Raw genomic sequence first — 14461 nt, forward strand, 5'->3', positions numbered from 1 at the left:
AATCCAAATTCTACAAAATCCTGTCATGCCCAAAAAGGTACAGAGATGTTTCTTTGTCTTTGGTGCGCTTAGGCCTAATATAGCTTGTTTTTTATCTGGAGATAACTGTCTACTTCCAGGGTTTATAATATATCCCAGATATTTAACTTGTTGTTTTGAGATTTGTGCCTTTATCTGAGAGACTCTGTAACCCCAGGCCCCAAGGATATTAAGGACTTCAATGGTATTTTGATCTGAGGCCTCCATGGAGGGAATACATATTAATATATCGTCTATATACTGTATAATAGCCCCTTCTTTCATGTGTATTTCCCTTAGTTCCTTTCCTAGGGCTTCGGTGAAAAAGTGTGGACTGTCCCAAAACCCCTGATGCAATGCTGTCCAGGTATATTGTTGCATTTGGCCTGAGTCGGGGTTAGCCCACTAGAAGGCAAATAGATATTGTGATGAGGGATGAACTGGGATGCAAAAAAAAGGCATCCTTGAGGTCAAGTACAATAAACCATTTAGTGTCCTCAGGGATTTGGGCTAATATGTTATAAGGATTGGCCATGAGGGGATGTATAGGGACCACTGCATCATTTACTGCTCTAAGGTCTTGTACCATCCTATATTCCCCATTTGGCTTAACAACTAGCCTAATAGGAGTATTGCATGGAGACTGGCAGGGCACCAAGAGGCCATGCGTTAAGAATTTATCTACGAGGGGTTGTAAACTCTTCTTCACTTCCAACTTTATAGGGTATTGTCTCTTGTTAGAGTAGGCAGCTTCTGGTCTATGACTAATTCTTACAGTTGGGCATTTATGGCCCTTCCATGGATTCCTTTGTCCCATACTGAAATGTCCACTGCTTGTAGAATATGGCTGGGAATAGGACCTTGCTCTTCCAGTTGGTCTGTTTTAGTCTGAGTCAAGATAAGGGGCTGCTCGGGACCTCCTAAATGGAGTATGGCCCTGAGGGAGCTCAGAAGGTCTCTCCTCAGTAGTGGGGTGGGACACTCAGGTACAACTAAAAAGCCATGCGAAATCAACCACTGCTTAAATTGGCAAGTGAGAGGCCCAGTAAAGCAATGGGTGCTAAGCTTTTCATCAACACCAGTCACAGTACAGCTTTTGGAGGAAAGAGGTCTAGTGTGAAAAATTAAGACAGAGTGAGTGGCTCCCACATCAATTAAAAAATCAATCTTCTTACCTGCCACGTAAAGGACTACCCAGGGCTCCTCGATGGAGATAGACATCTCATTGCGGGGAGCCACCAGAATCCCCAGCCCACCTCAGTGGTCGAGCATGGCCATCTTGGGAGCAGGAGCCCCCCTTCTTCTTTGGGACTGAGGGCAGTCCCTCTTCCAATCACCTATTTGTTTGCAGGTTGGGCATGGCCTGGGGGGCTCTTTATGGCAATCTTGGGCCCAGTGGCCAGTTGACCTACATTTGTAGCATTCCCCCTTGTTAGTCTTACCTTCAGATGGAGAGTTGGACTTTCTTGGCCCCCTTGGGTTGTCCTGAGGTTGCAAGGCATGGCTGACAGAAACACCTATCAGTTTTGCATGAGCCCTGGCCTGTCTTTTCTCATGTTGGGTTCTCTCTTCCTTCTCAGCTTGATCTCGATTATTAAATACCCCAAATGCCACATCTAGGAGTTGGGGCATGGGTGTTTGTAGGGCTAATTGTAATCTTTGGAGTTTCCATTTAATATCAAGGGTGGACTGACTAATAAAGTGTTGTGTTGTCCCAGCAGGGGCTGACTTTCAGAAGTGGAGGGATCTATGTTGGTATACTTCCTAAAAGTCTCCACAAGCTGCCCATGAAAGAGGGCTGGATTTTCTTCTTCTTCTTGGGTCACTCCTTTAACCTTTTCATAGTTAACTGACTTTTTGATACACTTTCTCATCCCTTCCAATACACATTGGAGCATATGCTTCCTGGCTTCTGTTCCTGCCTGCAAATTATAATTTCAAGGGGGTTCCTGATTTGGGACTGCATCTCCACCCATAGCATAATGTTTGGGTTGGTGTCTGGCAAGCTGGTTGGCATGTCCCTGGGCTGCTGTCCAGATTCTCTGTTTTTCCTCAGGAGTACAGCAAATAGATATAATTACTTGGACATCCTTCCAAGTTAAGTCATGAAACCCTTCAACAAACTTACTAGGGTCTTCAAAAAATTGGCCCCGTTTCTGTTTGCATTGGGCTAAGTCAGTTAAAGAGAAGGGCACATGTACTCTGATTGTCCCTTCTCCATTTGCCACTTCCCTAAGAGGGCATAGTTTCCCTGATCCTGGGTGATAGGAAGCTCCACTGCGAGTTACCCAAGAAGAACTAGCCTCTCTTGGGGTAATGGAGGGTCTGGTGGGACATAAGGAGGTGCAGTTTGGGGTCAGTCAGAGGGAGCAAGAGAAGTAGGTGGCTCTGGAGAAGTAGGGATACTGTCAGGAGGAGGAGCTAGGTTTCTCCCTGAGAGATGGGAGAGCTTAGAAGGGGGATCATCTAAAATGTCAGGAGAGTTTTCTGGTTCCCCAGGTTTTGAATTATAAGAGGCGGGATTTTGGTAAAGGACCATGAAAGCCTGAATATAGGGAACCTCAGTCCACTTTCCCATCCTGCAGCAATAGAGATCCAATTGCAGAATGGTATTGTAATTTAGAGACCCATTTTCAGGCCATTTTTCTCCATTCCCTAACTTATACAAAGGCCAGGCACTGTTACAGTAGAACTTAAGTTTTTCCTTTCTTAGCCCTTCTATTTAAAAAAAATTTCCAATTCTTAAGGATACACTCCAGAGGTGTGTGTCTCTTCTTGCTTGGAGGGGGATCCTCCTATATTGAGTAACTTGCAAGCGAGAACAAGAAAGAGCTTCTAGAATGGAATCTGGCATTCTGGAAACATTTATCAGGAGGCTTTAACCTGAAGGGGTTCAGGGCATAGCCCAAATTCTCTTCAAACCTGATGAGGTTTCAAGTGTCCTCTACTCTCCCATCGATTTCTGACCAGATGTCTCTGGTCTTCCATGGTAACTTGTGCAAGCCTTCTCCCCCAACATGGCCAGGGGAGGACCTTTGAACCAGTGCAGACCAGTTGCCAGGACTTTCCTTAGGAGGGGTCCCTTGTCTATAGAGCTTATGTCCTGTGATAAGTCTTCCTATGCTGGGGTGTATTCCTCGTGACTGAGCATCTACAAAGTTTATAATTCAGGATTCTGGGTAGTGGCCAGCCAGATAGGCTGTCCATAGCAGTGTGTAGGCTGCCAAGACCTGGAGTGAAGGGGGTCCCATAGATGCAAAGAGGAACCCTTGGAGAAATTGGAGTTGGGCGTTATGGAAGATGCCACAGGGTTCAAGGTTCCAGGGCCGGGAGATGGAGAAATTCTCATAGTAAATTTCTGGGCGTTGAGTGAGGTGAGAGACTAGACAGCAAAAGAACCCAAAATCCTTTGCCCTGTCTGGCAGCTAAGATAGAACTGGGAAGGGTCTGACAATTTTGTCTCACACAGGCAGCACTGGGTTTGTCAGTGGTGGGGATGCAGTTTAGGAATGATGTCCAGGAAATCCTTCCCTAAAAGGGCACGGAGATACAAAGTGAGAAAGAGACCTTGTTGTGCAAGTAATTTATGAAAGAAAACCGTAGTGGAGGGTTCCATACAGAACAATGAGAGAGAGAGAGCAAGAGAGAGAAAAAGAGACCCCTTGGGTTCCTTCTCAGCTGGAAATCACATTTCCACCATGTCCCAAAGGATAGCATCAGCTGTCACCTAAGTGTTGTTTGAATCTGCACGGCCTGGGGAATCCGCCTGCCACCCTCAATGTTGTTGGAGGTAGCCACAACGCTGTGAGCAGACAGAGGTTATGCCCTCCAGGTCTTGAAAAGAAAGTGAAGTGGAGAGTGAGAAAGAAAATAAGAGCGAAAGTCAGGGGCTTCAAGCCGCAGCTGGGTGAAACCCACTGTTTACCTTGAATGCCTGAATTCCCAGGTTTTGGAACCAAATATGATCTCGGGTGCCTCAGCCTGCAGTGGTTTGAAGCAGGGTTTCTGTTTCTGGCCAGAGATTGAGGTCAGGTCGTGGCGGTAAGAGCAGCAAATCCTAGCCACTAGACCAGTGGTCAGTGACAAGGCTTTGCCCTTCAGCTTTGCAGAAAAGAATTCCCACAAAGATGGAAAGTAGTGAAGCAAGTAAAGTATTTATTAGGAGGAAAAAGAGTACAGTACGTGTGTATAGACACAGGGATTGACTCAAAAAGAGAGTCACGCCCTCGTGATAGTTTAAATCACTTATATGGGGCATTTCCTCCAGGTTTCCTTTAGCCAACCATTTTGATTTGCCTGGTTCAGAGTCCGTATTTGGTATATCTCAGGATCCTCCCAATGTGTGCGCCAAGATGGATGCCACCCAAGAGGCCTATGGGTAGTTGACCTCACTTACTATGGGGTGATGCCCCCTCCCTTTTTGACCTCCAAGGAGCCTTTTTAGTTGGGAAGGTCTCCTTGACTTTGAGAATGAGAAATATATGGTCTCTTATCTTCTATCTGAGCAGGGCCCAGCCTCCTCTCTCAATTGTCCTGCTATGCTCATCTTGGAGTTTCTGTCCACAGAGAACGAATCTCCAATTGCTTACCCTGGGGCACCCATCTACCTCCTGCCTCACTTCTAGGATGATAACTTCAGAGTTGTGCCTCCTGCCTTGCAGTGGATGGGGACACCCACTTTGTGATCCACATCCCATGCTCAAAAGAGAGGATCTGCTTCACACTAGATGGGTGCCCAGGGGACCTACTACATCTCATAGATGACCCAAAGGCAGGTGATAGCCCCAAAGACTCTACCTCATATAACTCCACAGCCAGATATACACATGTCAACACCCCCAGACATTTGTGAGTTAATACAAACACATAGCAGGGCACCGCAATAACACACAAGTACATACCCAGACACATGGAAACACACACAAATATACTCTAACACCAAGACACTCACAGAGACACATACACACACACTAGGGAATACAGTAAACTCACAAAAATACACATCTAGGCACATATATTTTGACACTTTCCACACCTACACATAATAACATACAAATAGGCATCCAGATACACAGAGATGCACAACACATGCCCAGATATACACAATGACACATATATCAACACACTCAGACACACATACATGCACTGGTAACCTCACTCATCCCAATACACAAGAATTCAACACACATAGGTACACATGCTCTGCTACTCTAGACATATAAAACATACCAAAGCACACAAATACCATGACACACAGCCAGATGCATGCACACTGACACCCCCAGTTATACAATATGTACAAACACACAACCAGACACACACAACATAAACTATTCACCAAGACTTATAACACCAACATATCCAGAGACACATATACACATACAACCAAAAATAATACATGCTCTACCATAACACCTTCCCCAAATACGCAGATGCACTGATATGTCCAGAGATACTCATATGAACAGAACTAAACACACACATTTACACACTCAGAGGCAAGCACATACATGCAAAGAGCCCCACTGGGGTAAGCATGCACACATATATATACATGCTCATACACTGCACAGGAAGGAGCAGATAGATGGGCTGTGGTAGAAGCACTTTCCTCAGGAGCTAGCTCTCTAACCACAGATCTGCACCACTTCATCTGAACTTCAGGCCCTGAGACTTCACCCCTCCTGTGCTGTGGGTGACTATGTGAATGACCATGTGAAAGCCTGTGCTCCCAGCAAGCATTCTTCTCCCTCCAGGGCTGCATGTACGTGGACAGCTGCTTGTGGCACCATCAAGGCCAGGGCACAAGTACCTACTTCCAGACCATCACAGTTACTAAAGACAAATCCCAGGCCTACACTATCACCATCACCTGCAGTTCCATATCCATGCAAGGTGAGGGTACCTTGCTTCTGTCCTGGGACCAGTCAGCCCTACTGAAGAGGCCCCAGCTGGAGCTCCATGTGGCTGCTGCAGCCCACCTCATCCTCTGCCTTGGGCCCCACCTTGAATTCCTAGTCCTCCAGCACCGCTACCAGAACGCCAGCACCCCGCAACTACCCCACCTGGGGCTCTATGTGATCAATGGCTCAGGTCTCAGCCCCTTGGCCCGTGGCCTGCTGCAAAAGTGTTACTGAGGCTGATAGTGGTCAGAGAGCACCAGTCCCAAGAGAGACTCTGCCAGGGTGAAAGGCCAATGAGCCCCCAGCACCTTGACCCTCAAACCACAAAGAGGAATCAGAGCCAAGCTGTGCCCTTGGAGAGCTCCTGGTCTAAGAATAAGACAGACCAGGACTTCCCTGGGGGCACAGTGGTTAATCCGCCTGCCAATTCAGGGGACATGGGTTCGAGCCCTGGTCTGGAAAGATCACACATGCCACAGAGCAACTAAGCCTGTGTGCCACAACTACTGAAGCCCGTGCGCCTAGAGCCCATGCTCCACAGCAAAGAGAAGCCACCACAATGAGAAGCCCATGAACCACAATGAAGAGTAGCCCCCGCTTGCCACAACTAGAGAAAGCCCACACACAGCAACGAAGACCCTATGCAGCAATAAATAAACAAACAAACAAATAAATAAATAAATAAATAAATAAATATATATATATATATACACACACACATACATATATATATAAAATACAGACCCAGGCATGGATAGTGATCCCAGGGAGTTATCAGTGCTAGACAGAAAGCAGTCCAGGGAGCTGGAGGAACCCAGGGTGAGGCACCTTGCCCAGATTTGGAGTTCAAGAAAGATCTCCTATAGTAGAGAGACCCACACTGAGTCTGTAAAGCTGAGCAAACATGTAGAGGAAAGGAATGGAGATTGGAGGAGATGGAGCTGGAGTGATCAGACAAGAATGCCAGCATGAGGAATTTGGCTTTTTCCTGAAGGCAATGGGAGTCATGAAAAGGCATAAGCAGGTGAAAGATACAGTCAGATCTGAGTATTACAAAGATCCCTCTGGAGGCTGCTGTAAAGGGGGATTGCAGGAAGCCAGACTGTAGGTCAGGAGACACTAGCAGAACCTGAGGCAGAGGCACACGCCAAAGAGTTTGGGCAGTGATGGTGGGTTGGACAGATATTTTTACTTCCTCTGAACTTCCTCACTTCTCCAATCTGCCTTGTCATCTCCTTCAAGCCGGACTGAACCCCTCTGCTGCCATCTCATCCACCTTGGCTCTCTACTTTCATACTACTGCCCCATCTGGCTCCTCCACGTTTCACACAATGCTCAGCCTCTTCCCTCCTCCAGGCCTTTGCTGCCCCTCCTCCCTCCCACTTTTCCTTCTAGGTTTCCTGTTTTAGGATCCTCTCAGAGCTGTCAGTAGGACTGAGACCACTGCCTTAACTGGTGTTGCATCTCTCTCTCCCTCAGGACAGTTCCAGCATGAAGACATCCAGCTGGTGGCAGGGCCTATGGGGCCAAGCTTGAGGAGGCACCAGGGCCCAGATGTGCCTGTGATCCTAGGCAAGAGGCTGCTGAAGGACTCACCAAGGCTGTCACCCCACTGGGCTTCCTGCTGGCTGGTGAAGCACTCTCATGTACAGCGGCTGCTGGGCCACCCCTACATTGCCTATGTCCTGTGATGGCCCCTGAATCCCAGAGCAGGAGACCTGAGTTTTGGAGACCCAGAGGCCAGGGCATAGGGTGAGCCAGGAACAAAGCCCCGAGGACGTGGAAACACACAGGGACATGCACACTAACACATGCACTAAGTGACACATATACCAGAACACACACACAAAGACATGCAGATCTATGAACCTAGAGACTTAGGGACTTCTGCCTCCTCACAGTCCTTACTGTCTCCAGTCTCTACTTTTTTCAGTCCATACTCCACAGCAGCCTTAGAAGTGACTTCCTTAAAACAAAAAACTGAGGCACCAGTCCTGCTCATGACCCCTGGCTCCCATGACATATTTAAAGCTCTTACAGTTCCCCTAACAATGCTCTCTCCCACCAATGGGCCTTTGCGTGTGCTTTTCCTTCTATGTGGGACTCGCTTCCTTGGCTTCATGCAGGTAAATTTTACATATTCTTCAAGTCTTAGTTGTCACTTCCTCTAGGAGGCCTTCCCTGACCCCTCCCATAGATTGAGTGTGGTCCCCTCCTGTTACCATAGCCCACCCCCACATTCCATTCAAGCTTACCTATCATACTGTGTAGTAATCATCTATTTACTTGTCTGGATCCCTTAGATTGTGAGCTCTTTGAGGGCAAGGACCTTTTCTGAATCATCTATGTATCCCCAGGGCCTAGCACATAGTAGGTGCTTAGTAAATATTTGCTGAATGAATGAACCAAAAAGGATCCCATGACACAGCAGTAGACATACACATATAATACTCACAATCAAAGGCACAGAATCACACACAGAAAGACAGCAACGAGGACACAGACATGGATGGGTAAATAGATAGAGACATGTGGAAACACAAGGATCTCAAAATAAAGAGAATAGACATAAGGGCATGTAGACATACAAAGAGGGGGGCAGGAAGCCAGAGTGACAGTATCAGGGACATAAACACAAAGAAACAGATGCCCACTTACTGAGCTTCTGTATCCCCACTTTGAGGTGCTGTCCCTGTCACAAACAAAGAGGCAGGGAGACAAAAATGAGGTCACCCAGGGACAGGCACACAATGACTAATGTGAAGACACTGAGACATAACAGCATACAAATGAAAAGATAAAGATTCACAGAGATCCAGAGACAGGAGCAGAGGAGTCAAGACACACAGGGACGCAGAAGTAACCAGGGGGACATTGGTCAAAACCACAGTCCAAGATATCAAGGACATAGAGGTAGAAACACATAGACATGAAGACATGCAGACATGGGGTGGAGGATGAGAAGAGAACACAAAGATACAAGACCAGAGACCTATAAGGACATAGAAACAGAGATGTTACACAGATCCAGACTTGGTGACAAAGACCCAAGGACACACGCACATGCAGAAACACACTAAGAGTGAGACAGGAGCATAGACTTATATATTTAGAGATCCAGCGACAAAGACATGGGGATGCAGACACCTCAACAGTGACAAACACCACCAAAGAGATAAGTTTCAGAGCAGGTAACAGAGACATAAGGAAAGACAAAATAGAGGCCCAGGAATAATGGAGACATTGTGACACAATGACAGGGACACAGGAATTCAGAGACAGAAATCTTAGAACAAGTAGACATGGGGATGTGAACTCACAAACACAATCATATGGATACAGGCTAGACATAGGGACAAAAACACAGGCACACTTCTGGAAGGATCAAGATAGGAATTAAGAAACCTAGACACAGAGAAACAGAACATAAGCAAATGGGCAAAGACACAGAATCAAGATACACCTGGGTTACCCAGAAATAGAGACACACAAAAAGGCAACCAAGGCCACAGATGAAAGGATGGGGACAGTGAATCAGACCCAAGGACACATAAATAGTGGGTCAAAAATAAAAAGACATGGATCCAGACACCAGACACAAACAGAGACAGGGACACAGACGTGATGAGTCAGATCAAAAGCATACCAAGGACAGAGCAAGATGAAAAGAGGAACAGACACAGAGAGACACCCTGACAAACAGACCCATAGAAACAAGAACACAGTCATGGGAATCTAGAGAAAAAGGTCAATGGACTAAGAAAGAGAGGCACTGAGGCACAGAGCAACTTAAGACACAGCAACATCAAGAAAATAATACAGAAACATTGGCAAAAGCTGGCGAAAATAAATGGAGAAGTAGGATAAATACAAAATCACAGACATGGAGAGCCAAGCCCCAGAGATACAGAGACTCGCCAAACAAGAGCACATGGAAGGAGGCATGTGCAGATTCATTAATATAGACACTAGAACACAGAGGCTCAGAGAGAGACACCCAGACAGGAATATAGAGACTCCAGGACACACTTACGCTGGATCACAAAAGTTCAGGGATATGCAAAACTTGGGGATGCACAAAGATAGGAACACACAGATACTGGAACACAGAGGCTCATGGGTGCCCTGACATGGAGATGAACAGACACTAGATCCTAGATCACATGCAAAAACTCAGGAACATGCAGACTCAAGGATGAACAATGACTCAAGGACACAATAAAGACTCAGAAAAGTGAAAAGATTCAAGAACATGTAAAGACTCAGGAACACAAAAAGGGATACACAAACAGGGACACATAAAACCTGGGACACACACACACTGGGACACAAGGAAACTGGGGTATAGAGACTGAAGCACACAAAAACTGAAACTCAGAGACACACAGGAGCATGCTGAGACTGGAACACATGGACAATAGAATATAGATATTGAGGCACACAGACATAAGGACATATAAAAACACTGAGACACACAGACACTTTACCTCACAAACAGTGGAACAAGCAAACACTGGAATATACATACACTGAGGCACACTGACATTGGAACACACAGAAACTGGGACACATCCTGGGACATACAGTTATTGAGGCACATAGAGACACAGAACCACCATAGAACCACCACAGAACTGGATCAAACAGATGTTGTGACACATAAACACTGGGCTACAGGTACTGAAGTACACAAAAACACTGAAACTAAGAGACATATGCAACATGGAAACAGTCACTGGGGTACACAAACCATGGGACATATAAAAATTGAGGAACACAGATACCAGAACACTCACAGACATCAAGACACACAGACACTAGAACATACAGTTGTTAGGACATAAACAGATATTGGGACACCCAAGCATTAGAGTACAGAAAGGCTGTGATCTACAGATACTGGGAGTTATATATACACTGTGACACACAGTCATTTTGACACACAGACTGTTGCACAGTCAGTAGACAGAAACAGGGACTTATAGACATTGAGGTACATAGACACTGGGATACATAAACATTGAGACACACAGATACTTGGGTGTACAGACACTGGGACACAGCCCCTGAAACACATAGACACTTGGATGTACAGAAACATGGGGATACAGTCACTAGGGCACCTAGGCACTGGGAAACAAGGTACACAGACACTGAGACAAACAACCACTGGGACTTACAGACCCTGAGACACACAAACACTGACACATAGAGATGTTGTGGTACACACTGGAACATACAAACATTGGGGTCCTCAGAAACTAGGACATACAGACACCAGAAAACATACCGATACTGGCATATACAGTAGCAAACACTTAAACCTACAGATTCAAGGACATGCAAACACTAGGACATACAGACAGTGTGATATAGTCCCTAAGGCACACAAACACTGAAACTCAGACAGAATACGACATGCTGACATAGGGACACAGTCACTGAAACATGTAGACACTGGGATATGCAGACTCAAACACACAGAAACTGGGGTACAGACACTAAGGCACACAAAACACTGAAATACATAGACACACTGCAACATGCTTACTCTGGAACACACAGTCACTTTGGAACACACAAACACTGGGACATACAGACATTGACAGACAATAGAATATACAGTCCATTGGGACTTGCATAGACTCTAGGACACATAGACACTGGAACTTACAGACATGGGGATACACTGACACTGGGACGTACAGACACTCTTTCCACAGATATTAAAACACAGAGACACTAGTATGAAAACACTAGGGCACACAGACTGGGATAGAAACTGAGGCACACAGAAACACTGAAACTGAGCTATACAACCAACATGCTGACAGTATGACACACAGACACTGGGGGGCACATGGACACTAATGCACTTATTTACAGAGATAGAGAAATTGGTATACATAGACATTGTGGTACATAGACAGAGACACATAGAACTTGAGACACATAGAAACTTTGATATACAGTGACATGGGGATATATATTCATTGAGACACTCAGACACTGGGAATGTAGATACTGGTGCATAGTCACTAGGATACTCAGACTCTGGGATATACAGGCACTGGAACACATAGATATTGGTGCACACACACAAGGTACACAGACATTGGGACACACCAACACTGGGACATTCACAGTTTCTATGAAGCACAGACACCAGGAAACACAAGCATCGGGATACACAAACACTGAGGCATACAAATATGGGAACACACAGAAAGTAAGGCTCATAAACACTGGGGTATACTGTCATCAGGAAATATACAACATTGGAACATAGGATGCATGACACTGGAAAACAGGAGTTAGTACATACTGACAATAAGAACCACTGTCTTGTCAGTATCAGTTTTTCTCTTCTGCCTTTCTACAGTATTGTATGGCATTATCACCCTCCCAGAGATCACCAGGAAGCATGGTTTATTTGAAAGGAAAGGAAACAAGTAGGTAGAAGAGACTTAAAAATTCCAGTGATGTTAGGGATTTCCCTTATGAGACTCATTTCTCCTATCAGTATTTAATAACAGTTTTGCTGAGCATCTTAGTAGATGTTGCACACATAGGACACAGCTGAGGTTTATCAACTAGCAAGCACATAGGCATTCTTATCTGTTGTCTTGTGAGCTTTTCCCCTCTGACCCAGGCACTCTGTGTTATCAATACATAATATTTTCTCACTTTGCAGCTGCACACCTGCATTATGGCTATGCTCTTATCCTCAGATGAGCTATCAGAATGGGCATCACTGTGTGTCACTGCATATAGTATTTTATTTATACCTCTGTGAGCTCCATGAAGGTGAGGATACAAATCTTCTTCATACACTCTGTATAATTACACCCAATACATTCCCCATGTATTTGATAAATATTCATGAATGAATGAATAAATGAATGAATGCTGATTTAAAAAAAAAAAAAAAAAAGAACCACTGACTGGTACACAGAAACACAGGCACACTTGGTCAATGGGACACACAAAGACATTGTAACACAGAGACCTGGGACACACACACTGGGACCCAGAGACTAGGACAAGCAGTCATTGGAACATACCCGGACCCTGCAACTCACAGACCCTAGGAAACACAGACATTGAGATATACAGCCACTGGGACATATTGAAACTGGAAACACAAAGATTCTGAGATATACACAGATGTTAAGATAACATCACTGTTCAATATAGTCATTGGGACATGTACAGACACTGGGGCACAGAGACACTGGCATTTACACATAAGGGTAAATACCAACAGTGGGAAACACAGTGCTGGGATATTCAAACACTGACCCCAAGACACAGACACTTGGGGATAGAGAAAAGCTATGACATATAGTCATTAGGACATAAAAACACTGGAACACAGAGACACCAGGGCATAAAGACATTAGGACACACAGAAACTAAAACATTTGAACACAGTGTCGCTGGGATATACACAAACACTGTGACACTCAAAGGTTGAGACACAAAGACACTGGGATACACAAACAGTGGGAGACATAGGAATGGGACACAAAGGATCTGAAGGTGTTCTTGATGCCAGGCCTTGTAGGACTTTTACCATTGCTTTACCATTGACAAAGAGGAGAAAAGGAGAGACTAGGAGAGGGAGTGGTCTAATACTGAGCCTTGTGACAGGGGTAAGCATGAGAGTGCTCTAGTGAGGAGAGTGGATGGCAGGGTAAAACGAGTGAAGTGGAAAGAGGGAGTGTGGATGAGAAATGTGAGTTTTCTTCCAGGGCCAGTAGAACCAGCACAGCCTAGGGCAAGGGATGATGTTTGAAGCCAGACTTGAGGAGCTTGGTCTGATAGGATGGGAGGAGAGGAGAGGGGAGAAGAGAATGCCTTTCTGAGGTGTAAGTGGGTGGGAATACACAAACACAAAACTCTATCCTTGGTGCACATTCACACTCCTTTTTCTTAATTGAATATTTTAATATTTCATTAAATATATTATATTAGTTTCAGATATACAACATAGTGATTTAATATTTTTATAGATTATACTCCATTAGAAGTTATTACAAAATAATGGCTATAATTCCTTGTTCTGTACAATATACCTTGTTGCTTATCTATTTTATACATGGTAGTTTGTATCTCTTAATCCCATACCCCTAACTTGCCCCTCCCCAATTCCCTCTCCGCACTGGTAACCACTAGTTTGTTTTCTATATCTATGAGTCTGTTTCTGTTTCACTATATACATTCATTTGTATTATTTTTTACATTCCACATATAAGTGATATCATATAGTATTTGTCATTCTCTGCCAGTTATTTCGCTTAGCCTAATATTCTCTAGGTCCATCCATCCACAATATTGCAAATGACAGAATTACATTCTTTTTTATGGCTGAGTTATGAATATGTGTGTGTATGTATATACATATGCATAAATATATATATATATATATATATATATATATATATATATATATATATATATTTTTATTTTTTTTTTTTAACGTAGTAGTTAAAGCCATGGAGGGGGTACTAGTCTACCTAGGTTCAAATTCTGGCTTT

General features: G+C 44.7%; 1 protein-coding gene across 1 annotated transcript in view; it reads left to right on the top strand.

Annotated features, from left to right (window-relative positions):
* Positions 1-7612, top strand: part of ITIH6 (inter-alpha-trypsin inhibitor heavy chain family member 6) — a 41651-nt gene extending 34039 nt beyond the window's left edge. Inside the window, 4 exon segments of the mRNA XM_007446472.1 lie at positions 4680-4793; positions 5775-5826; positions 5828-6139; positions 7399-7612. Coding sequence (XP_007446534.1) covers positions 4680-4793; positions 5775-5826; positions 5828-6139; positions 7399-7612 — 692 coding nt within the window.
* Positions 7613-14461: the final 6849 nt, after the last annotated feature.

This window comes from Lipotes vexillifer, unplaced genomic scaffold, assembly GCF_000442215.2.
Source record: "Lipotes vexillifer unplaced genomic scaffold, Lipotes_vexillifer_v1.1 scaffold624, whole genome shotgun sequence".
Classification (NCBI taxonomy): Eukaryota; Metazoa; Chordata; class Mammalia; order Artiodactyla; family Lipotidae; genus Lipotes; species Lipotes vexillifer.